Here is a 19,539-nt window from a genome sequence, read left to right on the forward strand (position 1 = left end):
AAGAAGCTCTGCTATATTCAGGCAAAAGAAACTAATGGTTAACTAACCAATAAATATTAAAACCTATAATTTAGTTCTCCATAAATATTGTTTTTTTTAAGCTTATAGCCTTGGAGTGTTTTTCTGATTTTTCTTTCTTCACTGTGCTTGTATCTGTGGGTCAGGGTGGCGAGCTGCTGCAAACAATTGCCCTTACGGGGATAAATAAAGCTGACAGTTTTGAATTGAAACTTACCAGATAACCCTCAGCCTCGCCTTCCAGTTCCTCTCCGTGTTCGTTGAGGATTGTGGGCTCTACCCCGAAGAAAGGAAAGGTCTGAAATATGAGGTGTGGATTGAATGTGAGATAAAGGCATTCTGTCATTAAACAGCTCCTGTACGGCTACAACGTTTCTTTAACACCTTAAGACTGGATAATAATCTGCACAAAGAAAGGCCAAAAATGAAAAATAAATCCTGCATTGGTTTAGTTTAAAATTACTGAGGTCCAACCTTTCCTTACCAGCATGATCTGTATTGATGAAACTCACTGGAGGAGATATATACGTGTGTTTAAGATTTACATAACAATGTCAGAAGGATATGTTGTCACTTACAGCAGAGCCTGGTTTCAGTGGCGTGGCAGCAGGCAGCGGAGTCAAAACATGACCTCCCTGTAGAGAAATATGATGTTTAAAGGTGCAGGAAAGTCATCTTATAGTGTTAATTATGTATTTGTCTTGTATTGAACTTTATGAATTTAGTTTCTTTGCCTAAATGTTATTATTTTCTATTTTTACTGGGAGAAATTACTACTTTGATCAATCACTGAATTAAGCAGTTTCACCTTAAAAATCTGTGTTTCTCTGACTTTATTTGGTGGACAAAGGACGTCCCTGAGGGGCTGCAAGCCGAGCTGCTGCTACCGTTAGCTCAACTTGTTTCTCCAATAACTTAAGATCCAGACGTTCGATGACTAAAAACCTTCATCCGACTAAAATATACACTTAAAAACGACCAAGATCTGAAAAGTGAATGGTAAAAATGTGGCTTTAAACTGGATATAAAGTCAATTTATGACTTTATCTGGCAAACAACCACATTGCTGATGCATGTGCAAAGGGGATATGACGCATTTGACACCATTACCTGACTAGAAATACAGATTTCTCTGGGTTTGAACTTTGTTGGAAACATTTGGGATAATGTAAGAACTGAAACTTATTCAAACCTTCCACACAGGATTCTAAAATATAACTTAATACCAGCTGAGATGTGTGTTAATTGCCGGCACTTACGGTCTCTGTCTGCCAAAAAGTGTCGACCACAGGACATCTGCCCTGACCGACGGCCTCGTGGTACCACTGCCACGCCTCTGGGTTGATCGGCTCACCAACAGTACCCAGAATCCTCAGGCTGGAGAGGTCATACCTGGCAGAGACAAGTGAGAAAATGTCCTTCAGATATCTTTATTATTACATGGTGCTAATCACTGCTGTAGTTTTTTATGCCTCTGTGTCTCTATTTGTTGTGTGAATTGTTGGTTGTTTTGTCATATATGTGGTTTTTTTGTATGCAGGTTGTGGGGTTGTCCGATGAATGTTTCTTGTTCTCAAGTTTTTGGTGAACAATACATCTGGATCTCAATGAGACTAACTGATTGAATAATGTTAAATATGAATCTATGATGCTTAATATATTCCATGAGTTACACTTTTCTTTTCTTGAAGCAATAGTTCAGATATTTTGGCTAATAGTTATTTGCGTCCTTAAGCTTTTGGTTAGCTTAGCACCTCTAAAGCTCACAAATTACACCATCTTATATCTCATTTGTTTAATCTGCACAAAAACCGATGTGGAAAAACGTCAAGCTGTGGTTTTACAGGTGCATTGTGAGATAGAGAGCTCGGACATCTGGAGGGAGCTTCGGAGAAGAGCTGCTGTTCCTGGTGGTTCAGCCATCCTTCTTTGGAGGTTTTATGTGCACGTCCAACTGAGAGGAGACTCCGGGGTAGACCTAGAACTTGCTGGAGGGATTATATCTAGTTTGGGAGCTCCTCAGGATCTCCAAAGAGGAGCTGCAGGGTGTTTCTGGGGAGAGAGAGACGTCCACCGGATAAGCCGGCGATAACAGATAGATGGATGTGTGCTGCCTCACTCTCAAGATGAGGTTCAGATGGTTTCTGCTTCTTACATTGGGAGTGAGTGTTGACAGAGTAAGAAATTGAGTTTTCCTGGCTTTTGTTTTTGACAGATAATTCAATATTAAGCTGAAGGATTTCTTGTGAATTTAGTGACACAATTCACACAGTATCGCTCCCATCATTATTAATACAGTTTGGTTTCTTCGCCTCACCACTGAGGAGTCTGTTATGTAAGAAATGAGAACTGAGAAGGCGGTTTTTTAAAATTAAAGGTGGAAATTTCCATATGAAAGAGGGGAAACTGTGTTGTAAAAATACACTCGGGCCAACTGTCAGGTTGCTGCTGCAGCTTCTGAAAAATATGTTTCTGCTGTGAGGACGCAGGCTCTTACTTCTGCAGCGGTTCCCGTCCGTACTTCATCAGCAGGCGGATGGCTGTAGGAGCTGTGTAGAACTTGGTCACTTTGTACTTCTCAATAATCTCCCAGAAGCGGCCGACATGAGGGTGGACTGGAATACCTTCAAACTGGAGGAAACATATAAACACACACACATCTCTATGAAGAAAAACACACTCCTGTTAGGGGCTGCTGTGCTAAAATCTGTCTTCTAATGGCACTATGCTGATTGTTCATGAAAAAGTCTCTTTCAGACTCACCAGGACACTTGTGGCGCCGTTTGCAAGGGGGCCGTAGGTGATGTAGGAGTGGCCGGTGATCCAGCCGATGTCTGCGGTGCACCAGTAGACGTCGTCATGGTGATGATCAAAAACGTACTTAAAGGTGAGCGACGTGTAGAGCAGATACCCGGCAACAGTGTGGAGAACACCCTGTACCGTACACAAGGACAGAAGCATGAATGAGGAGATAATTGGTGAACACAAAGACAGCAAACAGGCAAAAATAAGGGGAGGGGATGGGGGCCTCTCGATGCTGATAGAGGAGACATGTATGCAGGCGTGTGTGTGTGTGAGACAAAGACAGAGATGATTTCATGCCATCTGAAGCTTTGAACCCTATGTTTTGAGTAATAATAACATATAAAGCACACAAAATACATAGAGTTGAACTGTCGAGGAGTGATTGGCACTTCATGTGTCGGACGCAACAAACTTCCACTAAAAGATGAAGAGAATTCAGATAGAAGAATTTATGTTCTTTTTAATTACACCCCACATAAAAAAAACATAAAAACAATTAGGTAATCAGCAGCAATGTTGAAGACAGTGGGGGCAAATGATTATATCTAGTGGCATCTAGGAGTGTAATTCACCCTCACTATTCAAGCGTGAAGTAGAAACTATGGTGGCGAACGCCCCTATCTGGCGCCAGTGTTTGGTTTGTCTGTTATGGGCTACTGTTGAAATATGGTGGTTCAACATGGCGGACTCCATGGAAGTCAACCCGTGGCGTCTGTAGATATTCTAAGGTAACAAAAACATGGATGTGGATTTTGTTCATTGTAAAAGAAGCTGAAAATTGTGGCGCTTTTAACTTTAAGTTGTCATTATTTCACAACAGAGATAGCAGATAAAAAACCAAACATGGTAAATACCATTACAGGCTTATCAGAGTAGAAAATAGACACTGGGACTTAAAAGATGCCGTTACACAGAGAAAATTCTAATTTCCTCTGCTACTCTGTATGTTTCTGCTAATAAAACTGGTTTCTGTGTGTCTTACCTTGGGTTTGCCGGTGGAGCCGCTGGTGTAGAGGATAAACAGAGGATCCTCAGCGTCCAGCCACTCAGGTTCACACTCTTCTGGAGAGTCTGTCATCGCCTCGTCCCACCACACATCGCACTCTGAGTCCCAGGGGATCTGAATACACCAGAACAAGGGGGAACAAATGAAACACATAAAAAAACCCTCATTACAACTACTCACATTGTGGGCCACAACACCATGTCAATGTTACTGCGGCCCTTGGAGACATATTCTGAATCCTAAATTGGAATAGAACGTGTCTGTTGCTGATATTTTTTTGTCGTTTTAGCCTCGAGTGAAAAATCACACGATCCTCTGTGGAAAGTGCTGTAGCACAGAAACATGGGCCTTTTTTTTAATGACACAATTGCTTTAAAGTTCACCTGAAGTCTTTGCCATCTGTGTCAGCGCAGTGCCACTTTTGGAGTCTTTTCTTTGGAGACTAACTATTTCTGTCCATCCGACCGCAGGAGTGGACTTGGACCATTTGCACCTTACAGTGTGGGGCCCTAAGAGGCTCTAACATTGCCTCATATTCAAGAAATAGTCTTGTCAAACTATTTATACAGCAGTGCACAACAACAGTGATGGTAATGATGGGCCCTATCTTCTCATAGTTAGAGATATAAGGTATGGCAGTTATTATTATAGTGTATAACATGAATCAATGTACGGTAGCAGTCCTAAAAAAAGTGCCAAATCTGACTTCTTACCTCTAGTATTGCAGCAGCTACTGTTGCTCTTTAATAAATAGATTTCTACACACATTAAAGAATAATACATTTTCTATTTTCCTTGCTCTTGTGTGAAACCAATTTATCTAAAAAATGTCACCTTTTCATGAGCTAAAAAAAAAAAACCCAGAGAAAACTTAAAGTAAAAATCACTAAATTTGGACATTTGGAGACATTTTATCTTCTCATAAGGTGACACTCACTGAGGATTAGAGCTCTGTATCTGTGCATTGTGTGGCTCTGTAGGGAGTTTTTACATCTTTATCTCAGCCTACACTACTCATCACAGATACTGTCACACATTTTGTCATAGTTAAGCTTGAAGAACATAGCCATAAACTAAAAAGTTGGTTAACTTTGAAAACATATCATACCTGTAGTTTATTGCATGCAGCTCCGCTTTTTGTCTTCAGCGCGTGGTGCTTGACGACGAGGCATTTAGTGACACTCGATGACGCTCTGTGAGGAAATTAAAAAATAGGTGTGAGAGGCAGTATAAGTGCCATGTGACAATTTTTGTTCCCCATCTCATATTTTTTTCATATTTTTTATCTGCACTTGTCAATGTTATACAACACCTTCTATCTTCTGATCCTTGAAAAATCCCTCATAAAACGGACAGATGTAACAGAAGTGCAATATAGAGAAAAATAATAATGACAATATTATAAGTACATAATACAATATCATGTTAAGAGTGTATATATAATAATGGTTTCGGGTTAAATTGCTGTAAAGCTTCTGTTTTGTGTGGAAAATGGGAGATTTTGAGTCAAAGAATTGTAGGTTTTGAGGCATGAGGCATATATAATATCCCTATACATATTATTTTGAAATGATACCCCTGAATGCATCTGCACCCCCCCAAGATAATCATTCCCAGCATGCTGTGTTTCGTGTTGCCACGGGGGACGAGCAGCTTGGGCTTCCCTGATGAATCTGAGCGCCCCATGTTGCCCGGCAACCCTGTAATGTGGAAACCAGGCGAGTGTGTATCCTCAACATCCCTGATAACAGCTGACAGTGCTTTGCTGTGTGTGTGTGTGTGTGTGTGTGTGTGTGTCCAGTAACGCATATGTCAAGGGTTGAGTCCCATTACCAGCAGCCAGTGTAAATAAGGGCGGTTGCTGAGAACCGAGAAACTGTCGGCCTTGTCAGCAGGACTTACTTTTCCCTGCACTTCTCCAGAGCCTCATCTGCAATCTGTTTCAGGTTGATCAGCTTCTCTCCTCTATAAACACCATCTGTATGTTACAAAGAGGATGGAGGGAGGGAGAGAGAGAGTGAGGGATGGAAAGGCGGAGAGACATATGATGGGAGTATAAACCAGAAGGTATTTAAGCTCTGAGTCACTTTACAACTTGAAAACCATCTTTACAGCCTCTGAACACCAGAACACATCACCCCCTGGTGCTGCTGCGACCTACCTGCTGTCACCAAAACGCTGCTCTGGGCGTCCATAATCCTCTCACACAGGGACTCAGAGGAGAAACCTGCAAACTGAACATGAGAAAGACAAGACACAAAGTGGAGGAGAAGTTCAAAGAAAATATGTTGTAGCTCTTATGACCTTTAAAGGGTAAATATACTTTATTATAACTTGTAACTTAGTTAAGCTGAAATCTGGGAACACGGCATGATGGGCGACACAGAACAAAACCCAACAGGCCAAGAATCATGATGGCTTATAAATAGTTCAGCCAAATTAGCTAAACCTCTTTATTTGGAGGTAAAACTAAAAATGAGTGCAACCAGATTGTTGGTAATAATCCCTGATTACACAAGAAACCGGCAGGCACAAAACAACAGTAAAAATGTTTTGATATATTTGATCGATTAAGTTTATTTATTTTCCAAAAAATTAAGCAAACAAGTTTTATAAATAAAACCTCTTTTATCCTCCGACTGCTCATTTTTCATGTCAGACGCAATTTTAGCAACATCATCTCTGCAATCAACCTTGTCAGTACACTGTTGTATTACTAGCAGCAGGAATGATGCTACAAAAAAAGAACCCCAAGTTTTATAAACTGGAATTGTACTTGAACCAGTGAATATTGTGTTAACAACAGACCACAGACCAAAAATATGCAAACCCAATAAATGCAGTCACCAGTATAGAGTAAAAGTCCCAAATCAAGCTCTGTGTCTCAGATATGAGTTTAAAGCCAGACTACACAACTCTTGTAAGAAGTGACACATTTTCCATCTCAAAAATGAAAAGTTGACTTCATAAACAATAAAACGCAGCCTCGCTCAGTCCAATACACTCAGTGGTTTTGATGCTACTTGCTCTGGTAGATATCGCTGTGTAACTTACATTACTAAGTCAGTTCACTGACTTTATTACTCTTCTGTACTTGTGCTACTGTCACACTGTGTTCTAGCTTTCATCATTATTCCTTAATTGTAGCTTGTGGCCACAATGGCTGCAGTTCAGCCAAAGTTTACATAGTTTCGCTTTAAAGTGCAAACAGACGGTCTGATGCATGCTGTTCCTTCTCATCACCAAGTATAGAAAAGTCATCTTGTTCAATGCTACATAATGAACGAGACATTTATAATGAATCTTTTACATGATTGTCATTTGCTTTGTCCCCTTGCCAGACGCTTGTCTCCTGGCGAAGGTTAAAAGTTCACAGAGTATAACGTTTCAGTGTTGATGACAGCATTATAAATCAGGTCACTGACGAATCTGGACTCAGCAAAATGTCACTGCATGAGTGGCTGCTTTGGCTGTCCTGCCTAGCTCCCTTTATGATTTAATTTTCATACCAAGCTAATTTATGATTAATATTAACAGTCACATGAGAATCCAAGAGGCTGGCGCTATCCCAGAGATCCTACTGTTGCTAAGTAATGTTCATCAAAAAATATGATAAAATCTCAGAGTTGGAACATTTACAACAGTGACCATGCACAGACAAGGTCGCTCACTCTTAAGTCTGCCAAAAATAGGCCTTGCAAGTCATAAAAGAAACCCACCGTGGAGCAGCCTGAAGTTATTTTTGACAGGGATACTAACCTTCGCACAGATGGGGAAGGTTGAAAAGCGAAAATAGTGTTGGCTTGCTTGCCAAACTGCACTGACTCTGAAGCCTTCCCAAGCTGGATACAGCCAGTAAATGTCTGACCTATATATTGATTGCAGGTGCTGCCAATGCCGTGTTCACACAGAGAACAGCTGATAACTACAGGAGCAGAGCAGTTTGGACTAACAGAAGCAAGAGCTCAGGTTCAGCTGATGTTTTCTCCTGGAAATGGGACCAAAGCAGTAAACACTACCTAAACTGAACTGTCTGCAAGAATTCTCACAGATGACAACAAGTGTGAGAAAGTAATAAAATAAAATCTTGTATACTTTCATTAACATACAGACATTAAATGATAGTACATGTAGCAAATTCCCACTCATCTTCTTCTGCAAAATGGTGCGAAACAAACATTATCTGCTTACCACAATGGAGTGAACAGCTCCTATCCTTGCACAGGCCAACATAATGTAGACCAGCTCTGGGATCATGGGAAGGTAGATAGACACTCTGTCTCCCTTCTTTACACCTAGAACAAGGAAACAACCAGACTTTAAGTTTTCATCTGTTTGACAACTCAAACAAACATTAGCATTGTAGCTTTAGGAAGAGTTTCAGCATGCTGGCTATAGCACAGATGCTGCACTGTATGTCTGATGTGCAACAACTTCCCTTTTACCCTAACCCTAACCCTAAGCCGGAGGACCAATTCATCAACTAAATAAAAGATAAATGCATATGGAGCCAGAGTGTGCAGCACTTTTTTCCTACTCTCATACTGGGCATAAAGCCATATCTGGTGAGTTGGCATGCTGGTTATGGGCCAAATGACAATGCCAATATTTGTCCCTGTAATTTCACAATGACTTTAGATGATAGTTTTGTACCTATAAACTTGTATACTTGAGATATAGACTACTGCTGACATCGAAATAAAACTGCTGTGATAATGGATTTTTAAGATTTTGCCAAGACAAACAAGATGGTTCAACATTATGCCCTTTGCCCCTCATGAATCCATGATTTTGGCATGTGTTCGCTTTGTTCTTGTTTTACTCAAACTGTTGCTACAGGTAATTTCTAAGGAATAAGTCATCTCTATTTTTAGCTGCTAGTCAATTAATATTGTTAAGATGTTAGATTTTAGTTTCTCACCCATTTGCTTGAGGACATTAGCACAGCGGCAAACCTGGCTCAGCAGCTGGCGGTAGGTGATGACCGTGTGGTGGTCAGGAGAGTTCCCCTCCCTGAGAAGACGACATACAAGAGGAAAAACACAACTCAAATCAGTTACTGTGAAGCTCAGATTGTATGAAGCTCTCTGTGTTTGTCTTGGTTACATAGAGTTAAGCAGGGGTTTGGCTTTTTAAAAAAAACATACTTTCATTAAGCACGTAGAAACCCTTCAGAATACACTATTGGAGTCCCTGTGAGTTCTGTGAGTTCACAGGGGAGATAACCTGTTCCAGTTGTTGCTGGGTCTATATTGGGTTTGGATGTTTGTCAGGACGGTTATTTGAAAGAGTATGTGGCACAATGTTTCAGCACACAGCATGGTAGCCAGCCTTTGGTACAGGACAGAAGCCAAAACACTGCAACAACCATTAAACCTTATAGCCAGGCTGATGATGGTGAAATAAACGATTACAGTGACGAAACTCAGCAAACTCTTAAATGCAACCATTATTGATAAAGTATTCTAGATAATGTTGGACCATCTCAGCATGTGAAAAAGCCCACGTATTTGATTGTCTTTACCTATAAATTGCGTCTATTGGATAATAGTAAACCCAATCAAATGTGCCGTTCCACAGGGCTCAATCCTGGGAACTCTTTAATTCAACTGCTAATTGCTTCTGTCAGCTCCGAATGTGGATTTAGCAAAGTAAGGAATGGATGTTTATTTAAATAAAGGAAGAAACTAGATTTTTTTTGTATAATAGTAATTGAAAATCATGTTCATCGTTATTGTCTGCAGCTGAAAACCTGAAAAAGTGAGAAATGTACAGCGAAGTAGCCTATAACCACATGCATGAATCAGAGAATTCAGGTACAAACAAAATGTAGGAAAAACTAATCCACTTCTTTATCTCTGGTAGGGTGGACTGTTGTAATAGGATTTTCTCAGGTCTTTCTAAAAAAGCTCTTTGACAGCTGCCACTCATTCAGAACGCTGCTGCTTAAAATCTATAGAACAAGAAAGTTGAGCAAATTACTCCATTTGTCAAATCTCTGCACCGTCTGTCAAATAAGTTCGAACTAATACAACTCACCAAATGATTTATGAGCAAAATACTTCCGCTACAGTCTCAACCCACCAGTCCTCTGAGGTCGTCTGCCATGAAATCCAAACACTGTGAAGCTGCTTTTAGCTGCTGTGCTTTAGATATCTTGAACGAATTCCAGAATCTCAGACTGCACTTAATATTTCTGGATCAAAGCTGGGAATGTACTGAATGTTCAACATTGCCTTTGGACTTTGTGCAGGTTTTGTACATGCACCAGATTTTTATTTTTTATTTATTGTGCTTTTTTCATTTTCCTCACTTTGTTTTTCTTTTAGTCTGCGTTTGTAGTCTTTTTAAGTCATTTACTCTACTGTTTCAGTCTCAGTGTCTTACATAATGCACTCAACCTCTGTGGGTCCATACAAACAGTTTCCTTTTCTTTAAAAGGGAAACAGAAAATCACGCTGAGACAAACCTAGGACTGAAATATCTTGTTTTGTCTGCAACTTAACAGTTAACAGTTACAATAACAACAGTTATAGTAGTGAATGCATATGGCCTGTTGCTACTACCTTTAACAATTCAAAAGGGCATTTTGGAGCTGCTGATAAATGGCCTCTACGACTCAGACTGTTCCTGAATATTCAATAGTTTGATGGAGGATGTTTATCTTTTTATTACACAGAATATGTTACTGAGATGAGGCTAAAACCATTTCTGACATTTCTTATTGAAAGAATTTCCCCAGTGGGGAAGTATATATTCTTCTTCTTCTAAAGGCTTTAAGAAAGCTAAAAACAGTGTTTGTTCAAAGAGTGACACTTAAGCCACGGGACACCTGTCATCACGGAAAATTGAGACAATCTCAAACCAAAAGCACGTTTCTCTCTCTCAAATCAAAGTTGTCTAGAAAGACATAATGGAAGGGATTACTTTTAATGGCTCTTATTGGTTCGATTTGATAATTTAATTTAATTCCTTAAACATTGTGCTTTAGTCATATCTGGTATCTGGCTGCCTGACACAAGTAGCTGCTAATAATGGATGCAGTAAATAAAAGGACTCATATTTGACTTTTAAATACTCTTTGCATATTGTATAACATGTCCTACCATTTGAAATGCTGTTTGGACAAGGCGTGAGCGAAAGTCATATAATGTTAGCAGGTCATAAGAAAGCATCTGGGTACAGATAACTTGAATATAAACCCGGTAATAACACAGCTGGCAGGCTATATCCTAGTCACATGCTGTGCTGGAACTGGCGTGGCAAACAGATATATTACACAAGTACTTTGATGTAATGCAAACAGTGTTAAGACACTTGTGTTGATGATGGCTGGTCTCCACTGCGCCCAGTTCCATTGAACCCTTATTACTGCTGAGCTTATACCCCTATTTCTTGTTTGCTGTGCTTCGTTGGTAACAGAGCAAATACGTGCCATAATGCAAAGTGAAAACAACATAAAGTAGAGCCTTTATGATGACTTGTGGAGGGCGGGAGGCTTTACTGTAAACAGTAACCATAAGTTAAAAAGTAATTTGAGGAGTTTAGTGGAAGTCAGAAATGAGAGTTCAGTGAGAAAATATAGCCTGTGAAAACAAACCATTAGGCTCTTATTGGAAGATCCTGGCAAGATTTAAACAGAAGTAGGCTTTTGTACTTTAATAAAAACACCAAAAACTTCTCATTTTTTACATATTGTACACACATTAGATAAATTCTGGGAAGATTTAGCAACAAATGATGTTAAATGTTGATTTAGTTGAAACACTGAAGCACTGACACTATGTCGTGCTAGCTGAGGTTTGCTTTCGTGCACAGGGGTCAGCACAGGGGGCACAACAGTTGCTATTGACTGGAATACCTAGTATAACTCCAGGCGGTTTATCCCATCAAAGCCGTCATTCATCCCTGACAGATGTCGTTGCTTACCAGTAATAGGCAACTTTTTCACCGAGATTCCTCTCCTTCACCAGCCTGTCCAGAACATTATAGCACATGTTGGTTTTGGCCCCTTCCATGCATTTGACATAGACGTTCCCTTTTGTCATGTCAAAGTTGTACTGCATCATTGGTCCTGTTGCTGGCTTCTTCCAAAAGAACTCATCAGCAGTCTCTTTCCAGAAAGCTGAAACAGAGTCATGTGACAAGTGTTACAGGCTGCAGACAGAGCAGATAAACACAGAGAGAGATAGTGTATACAGACAGGCTCAGAGGGAAATGCAAGGAAACACTGCAAGCACTGCACTAAAAATACAGACGTCGTTTGACCTACCTTCTGGATTCTCAAGAGATTTCCTGTACAGTGCCAGATAGGAGTTAAAATCAGGCACGTGAGCATCCCTCTTCATTTCATCAGCAGGGTAGTACATTTTGTCCTGGCTTTCAGGCACAACCATCATGGAAGGACAGATGTCGACGGGGCCTATATCATCTGAGAGTCAGAATATGGGTTAATCTGGAGTCACTGCTGATCTGTCTGGATCCTCCTGGGTAAAGTAAGAACACTACAAGGCCTCCTGGACTGAAGCAACACAATTCAGCATGCATAAGACCCACCTCTAATCCCTGAGCTGCAGACTCTCTCCAAGTCTGTTTAGGGCCAGGGCAGCCAATCGGCTTACATGGTGCAGCACTCCCACTTTTTCATTGGACAAGCCCTCCCTGGCCTGTCATGGCATTATTTTTCTAAGCAAGTAGGTGGAGGAGGAGGAGGAGATGTGCAGCTTGATGAATGCTTGGGATTCAGGCAGGCAGTGGGAGGTTTTATTTGGCAGGGAGGGGTGATGATTGCTCGGAAAGAGAGAGAGAGAGAGAGAGAGAGAGAGAGAGAAAGCAAATGAGATTTAGTTTACTGATACCAAGTAAACAAAATATTTGATCTTCAAGGCATTGTCACTGCATGCTCTTACAATAATACCTTTTTTAAATGCCACATGTAACCCTTGTTTAACCTTTATTTTTTGACTTGGCTTACTTATCACACTGTACTACTTCTACCACTTTTTTCTCTTTTTACATTTTTTTGTGGGTGTCAGATTTTGGTTTTATCAGATTGTGTTTCACCAATACAAAGAAAGCATAACAAAAAAAGATACATTTCACAAAAGTAGACAAAAACTAACACATATAATGCTTAAATCTTTGAAAACTGCAACTTATCTATATTCTGCTAACTGCAATACAAATGCAAACCTGTTTATTTGTTAATGTTAATTAACATGTACTGTTTATCCCTCACACTTTAGATTTTACCCTTGCTTTGCTGAGAAGCACTTGTTGTTTTTGAAAGTGTCAAATAAAAAAAAAAAGCACCATTTAAATTATTATCACATTTCATAAATGTGTAATAATGTGTCACTGAAGTAGTTTCTCCTCTTATGATTTGTAACATTTGTCCCAAGTACACGCTGGTAAACACGCAAACATCCAGGTTACGTAACATAGCTCAGAGGAAACATCCAAATGGCTGTTGGCATCAATTCTTCAATCTGGGATCGATTACGTTACGTCGCGACGGACTGGCCGACGTAACGTCTCACGTCAGACGCTGCTAATCGAGCCGGAGCGCTGCTTGTCCCGTCCTTTTGCTAACGCGCCGGGACCAAACTTCAACCCCCGAAACATGTTTCTGTCCGCTGCTGCTCGCTCTGCAGTGTCGCAGACGGTAAGATTGTGTTGCTCTTTATGACTCCGGGTGATAATATAAATGCTCCTGTCGGTATTTTGGAGAGAAAGTCGCTGTGACTCCTTACAAGGGCAACGGAGGCCGCGGAGCTAACGTTAGCGTGCTATCTGCTTCAGCTCTCTGCTGTCAAACGATTACAAGGTGAACTCAGGACAAAATCAACCATATAAAGGACAAAACATACTCTACTGAACTGAATTAAGTATTAGAATGTACTGTTATATCCTGTGCTGTTAAACATCGCGTTAACTACCACTTTGCATTTAAATAGAGCCACTTTTGTTGTTGCACGCTTGATGTTGTAGCTGTGTGTTGTAGTTGTACAACACGATAAAGCATTGGTGTTTGAATCACAGACTGCAATAAGCAACATCAGAAAGCCTTCTTTACATTCTGCATTTGTTCTGGGGGGCTTGGAGGTTGGCTTTGATTATATAACACAAGATGCCATCAGTAAAGGTGGTTAACAGCCTTAAATAACGTTATTATTATCCAGTATTTCTTGTAATGGGTGTAAATCAAAGCATCAAAGATATGTCTAACTGCTGCTAATGCACAAGCTGTATTTCTACCCGTGAAGTGTGTAAATGTTGAAGAGAACTGACATATTTGTGGGATTGTTTGCATCATTTATTCGGACATACACGTTTAAAGACCAATACAAACCTGCTCGAGCTATGTGAGTGTAAATGATGTGATGATTCAAGCTTCTTACAGTTTAATAGTTAAATACCAGGACGAGAACAGACAGAACAATCGACAGCCTCTAAAATATAAATATCTGTCTCCATATTCAAGTATTATTCCTAATTATATAAAATGAAAGACGTATTATCTTTGAGGTAGACATTGATAACATCACAGTCCTTTAAGATAAAACAATACAATACACATCCCTCAAAGGCATTTCTCTTTGTAAGTTCAAGTATCAATTCACACACTTCCATTTGTTTTATCTCTCTTTTTTTCTGTGTTTGCAGGCCAGGCAGGTCAGGAATCTGCATCGGTCGGCTGCGCGCGCAGGAGCTGGTGGCATCTTTGTGGTGAGTTACAGTTTCTTTGCCGTAGTTAAGAGATGTGCAGATGTTTGTTTTCTTGTAAGAAGTGGTTATCATGTTGTCAGTGTGCTGCAGCCAGAATCTGTGAGATAAATAGTCCTAAAGTTAATGGGGCTACTGTATTGTAGCTCTTGACTCAGGGACTCCTTTTAAAAGGGAAGCAACACATTTACTGAGCTACCAGGTAGAACAGAAACCAACACTGAAGGACCGCTGACATGGACAATACGATTTTTCTTCTGGTACTCAAAACATTCAGAATGATATGCAGTGTTGTCTAGACTTGTATCACTGTTAATGCTCCTTATTACTGACCTCTATGGTCTTATAAAACTGCAGTCAGCCATAATAATATACACCAATACTTCTTCTCTCAGTCCATTAGTTCTTTTATTTTGTGACCTTAGTGTTCGATATAGTCGAATACTTTGTTGCAATATTTTGTTTACCTTTACAAGTTAATGTATTTAAATGAGTAAAGAAAACAGAACAACAGGAGGAAATCAAAATCATTTTATTCCACATTTGGGAGATTGAGTGTCCGTCTAATTTAATTATTCTCTATATAGTAGACTTTGTTTTTATATTGTTTACACACAATACCAACAAAGCAGTGTTTGTGCTTCCAATTGTACTGAAATAATCCCAAAGGTTTTAGTTTTCCAGGAGATCTTAATTTATCTTGGGAGCAGCCTTTAGAGCCTATTAGAGGCATCCTTTGCAACAAAAACATCTGAGGTGATATTCTCATGTAATGGAAACATGCCATGGTTTCACTGTCTCTTGACAGTAAAGTTTGTTTTTGATCTGTGATTTTGAACCACTCCCCTCCGACCACAAATGTTGTTTTTTTTAAACATCTTTAACACCATTAAATTTAAAGTTGTTCATTTGTTTAATTGTTTGTTGCTCACAAGGGGGCAGTGTGTGCAGAAGCAGAAATAATTGTTATCTGTGTTTTCTATGGTCTGATAGCAGCACCTGTTTCCCCTGTGGGCTTACATGATAGGTTATTCATATTTTACTAGATACTAGTAGATACTGTAAGCCTGTTTCTCACATGAAAGTGGAAGCTGAGTAAAAAATCCTCCATAATAGCAACTTAACATTGATGGCTTCTGAAAAGGACTGATAAATGTCATTTGAAGTTGATTAAGGATAATTATACCTTTGGTGTGAACAATGTTAGCTGTCCTTTAACACTGTGGTTTTGTGTTTTAGCACAGAGATACTCCTGACAACAACCCTGATACTCCTTTTGAGTTCACTGAGGTGAACAAAAAGGTAAGATTTGAGATCTGTGTTGAGCAGTTCATTTAGAGGATACACCTTTTTTTGAATATTCTCTAAAGCCAGTGACAATATTTGATATTTTTCCATCTGTGGCGGTTTACGATTTGCATATTACTCGGGTTCAGTCAGGAGGCAAAACCACTGCGATATGTCAGTTCTCGTGGGAGCAGTAGCCTGGCTGTTTGCACATGAGGCGCATTTCTCAGTGCCGGTCAACTAGCTGCAGAGCATGAGCCGCCGTCTGAACAGCCTAATCAGTGAACGTGGAAAGGAAGAGGGTGGCGCTTCTGCCTCCTGTCTGAAGCCGGCGTCACTGTTACTGATTTTTGCATTCCCTTTCAAATCAGCCTCTGTTTCACTAGATTGAGACAATTTATTTTGTGTTTTATAAATCTAGTTTGTTAGAGATAAAGTACTAATTATTCTTTTTTAAACTGATGTCAATGCATATACCAATATTATCTCTTGAAAATATCTGTGCAGTTAATGTTTTCTTGTGAGCATAATTTTAGATTTTCAATCGGTCTAACTGTTGAAGGACAAAAAAGGAATGCTTCTTATCCTGGGAAACTCCACATTCAGGCTAAAATGTCTTTTTTGTTCCCACTGTAGAGGATTGAGGCCATCATTTCAATGTACCCTGTTGGACACAAGCAAGCAGCCACCATCCCAGTGTTGGATTTAGCCCAGAGGCAACATGGATGGCTCCCTATCTCCGCCATGAACAAGGCACAGTGATTCTTTAACATTTTACAGCTGTGTGATGCCAGTCGGTGTTTTCTAATCCTGAGAAAAATCAGTTGGACAACATTTTTATGAAAGACCATACAAACACCATGTGTTATGCGTCATGTAAGGTTAACCTCAATTAATGTTTGTAATTGTTTTGCTTTCAGGTCGCTGAGGTGCTGGAAATCGCTCCAATGAGAGTGTATGAAGTAGCCACATTCTATACAATGTTCTTGCGTCAGCCCGTGGGAAAGTACTTCATTCAGATCTGCACAACAACACCCTGCATGCTCTGCAACTCGGACAGCATCCTGGAGGCCATCCAAAACAAACTGGGTAGGCGAGCCATTTTTCCATTTTACGGTGGGACGCCAATAAAGGGATGAAAACCCAGATGAAAACAATCAATTTTTATTGTGTATATTTGAGATAAACAGAAATTGGGGACACGTGTAAATATACAGATGTCTCTGCAGTTCAAACAACAGTGAGCTGTATCAGCAAACAAGAAAACATGAAAGACTGAACTCAAGCCAGATGACTGCTAACCAGTCTGCGTGGCATTTAAAGCAACTCTCATATTTGTTGTGCGATTTGTTATAATTCCCATATAGTGTTACAGCTGTGAAATGTCAGGTGATACCGCTTGAGTTAAAAATATGTGTTGTTTCAGTAACATAATCTGCGGCTTGTCAAGAGGAGATTAGCTCAATATAAAGCCTGTCTTCATGTGTTTTTCCACAGGTATCAAGGTTGGAGAGACGACTGCAGACAAGATGTTCACGCTAATAGAAGTGGAATGCCTGGGCGCCTGCGTGAATGCTCCGATGGTCCAGATCAATGACAACTATTATGTGAGTGCTCGACGACTCTGCGCAGATGGTTTTCCTCACTGAACGTTTTGACTAAATTAACGAAATCAAGTTAAAACCCCGGAATGAGTTTTGCAAAGAATGTCTGCGGAGAATACATCTTTATTTTCAGGAGTGCTGCCATCGCAGGTGTGGTACAGTTTTACACTTAGTTAAAACTTGAGAAATGGAAACCCGTGACAGAAAAATAATCTGTTTTAAATTTAATAATACGGCTGGAGTAACAACGTTGTATCATCCATGACCTCAGTTTGGAAAAATATCAACTTAAACATTATCTGAAACTGATTCTGCACTCAGTTGCCATAAGGAATTTAGTTATTGCAAGCTGAGCACAAGTGAATGACCCAATTAAAGTAAATACGACTGGGAAAGGAAGAATTTTTTTTCTTGCACCTCAAACTGCTGAGGTGTGATCATTAGAGGCAGAATAGGTACAATGTGTTAACACCAAGAGTAAAGTACCACTGAGTTTAGCATTTTACGTGAATAATTAGCAGTCAGAAATTCACACCATCAGTCATCAATTACATGCAGTTAGTTGTGTTCAAGATTGTAAACAGGTCAGATTCATTATTTATGCACAATTAACACAGTTGATTATAAAATACAAGGTAACGCAGTAACTAAGCTCCTTTTTAAGTGCTGTTGGAGAAGACTAGAGATTCATCAGGACTTGTAAAACACTAACTTGCGTGATTTGGTTGTGTGTAAAAATAATCTCTTATAACTAAACCTGCTTTGGTTGCCTGGGTTCAAAAGAAATGAAAAGTCTTTCAGCTATTCGTCACAGTTTTAACCTCTTTGGCTCTGACTGTGATAAAAAGCATTAACTTATTTAATGAACACAATAATACTAATAAAGACTGGACTAAGGACAAATACTGACTGATTCCTGACTCTGATTCAGTCCTTTTATCCCCGACAACAGTTATTTAGAAATGTGAAAAGGGTTATTATTTAGTAAATCTAGTAATTTTGATTTTGAGTGTAAAACCTGCTTTCATGTCTGAAGGATTGTTGCTTTTTTAGAATTAGCTATAATCATTATAAGCTCCTTACAACAAGTAGAACTTCAACTATGACCTCCTAACCTCTCCCACTCTCTTCTTAATAATGTAGCACAATACCACTAAAAATGAACACTTCACTGTTTTCTTTCCTCTCATTTATCCTCCGTTTGTCTTGTTTCCAGGAGGACCTCTCTCCTAAAGACATTGAGGACATTATTGATGAACTTAAAGCCGGCAGAGTTCCACCACCTGGGCCCAGGTACGTTCAAAATACCATCGTTAATTTGATGTTACAGCTATAGTATTGTATTGTATTACAGTGCTTGCACTTTATTATGTTATGCATTTATATAGAGGCTCCTTTTTATTTAAAACTTGCTTGGCAATAAATCTGATTCTGATATTTTTGGGGCTTTTTCTGCAGGAACGGGCGTTTTTCATGTGAGCCGGCGGGCGGATTGACTTCTCTGACAGAGCCTCCTAAAGGACCCGGCTTCGGCGTGAGAGCGGACCTGTAGACGGCCGCCCTCAGCCGCTACTTTCAAAAAGCAACTTGTCCCTGAAGATGATATTATGTTTAAGTCAAACATATTGTGTAAATAAATTGTTCATGTACCTCTGCTGTAGGTGTCAGTGTGTCACAGGATTCCAACAAAGGAAAAAGGTAATAAAACTAAAAATAGATTGGTACAGATTATACATTCATATTTGTCCTGTGCTGCTACTAAAGCTTTATTAGGCACTCTTGACAGTAGAACTTGAAATATTAATACATCGGCCTGAAACTGCATTTAGAGAGGGACACCACTTTTGTTGTTTCGGCTCTGCCTCCGCGATGGTTCTGAAATTGAAAGTATGTGCTCGACGTGCTGATTCTCAGGTTTAATTTCGGGGTATTTAAATCCACATGGTATGACCGGTGTAGGAATTACAGACGTATTTGTAGTCCACCTTTTTATCGGGATGAACAGTACAGTACAGCTGTTCGTAGGACAGGCGAGAACTAACGATGGGATAACAGTCAGGCATTAGTTCATGCACAAATCAGCTGATCAGGAGA

At 39.8% G+C, this 19,539-nt stretch overlaps 2 protein-coding genes across 3 annotated transcripts in view; one reads left to right on the forward strand and one right to left on the reverse strand.

Moving 5' to 3' along the window:
• The window catches only part of acss2l (acyl-CoA synthetase short chain family member 2 like), a 15,644-nt gene extending 3,048 nt beyond the window's left edge, over positions 1-12,596 (reverse strand). The window contains exons 1-14 of one of the 2 annotated variants that reach the window (XM_035671403.1): positions 12,386-12,596; positions 12,102-12,260; positions 11,759-11,954; positions 8,751-8,842; positions 8,021-8,124; positions 5,991-6,063; positions 5,732-5,807; positions 4,938-5,022; positions 3,806-3,943; positions 2,782-2,952; positions 2,516-2,649; positions 1,278-1,410; positions 597-653; positions 236-316 (exon numbers count right to left, since the gene is read on the reverse strand). In XM_035671403.1, the coding sequence (XP_035527296.1) occupies positions 236-316; positions 597-653; positions 1,278-1,410; positions 2,516-2,649; positions 2,782-2,952; positions 3,806-3,943; positions 4,938-5,022; positions 5,732-5,807; positions 5,991-6,063; positions 8,021-8,124; positions 8,751-8,842; positions 11,759-11,954; positions 12,102-12,228 (1,467 nt within the window). In that variant the 5' untranslated portion in view covers positions 12,229-12,260; positions 12,386-12,596. The other variant, XM_035671402.1, reaches the window with a different exon arrangement.
• A 743-nt stretch (positions 12,597-13,339) lies between these two features.
• The window catches only part of ndufv2 (NADH:ubiquinone oxidoreductase core subunit V2), a gene marked incomplete in the record, with an annotated part of 6,760 nt that continues 560 nt past the window's right edge, over positions 13,340-19,539 (forward strand). The window contains 8 exon segments of the mRNA XM_035670262.1: positions 13,340-13,493; positions 14,495-14,557; positions 15,794-15,856; positions 16,478-16,594; positions 16,762-16,930; positions 17,339-17,448; positions 18,662-18,738; positions 18,904-19,539. Of these exon segments, the coding sequence (XP_035526155.1) occupies positions 13,452-13,493; positions 14,495-14,557; positions 15,794-15,856; positions 16,478-16,594; positions 16,762-16,930; positions 17,339-17,448; positions 18,662-18,738; positions 18,904-18,997 (735 nt within the window).

Source organism: Morone saxatilis, unplaced genomic scaffold (genome assembly GCF_004916995.1).
Source record: "Morone saxatilis isolate NCDOM2014 unplaced genomic scaffold, NCSU_SB_2.0 Contig23, whole genome shotgun sequence".
NCBI classification, from domain to species: domain Eukaryota; kingdom Metazoa; phylum Chordata; class Actinopteri; family Moronidae; genus Morone; species Morone saxatilis.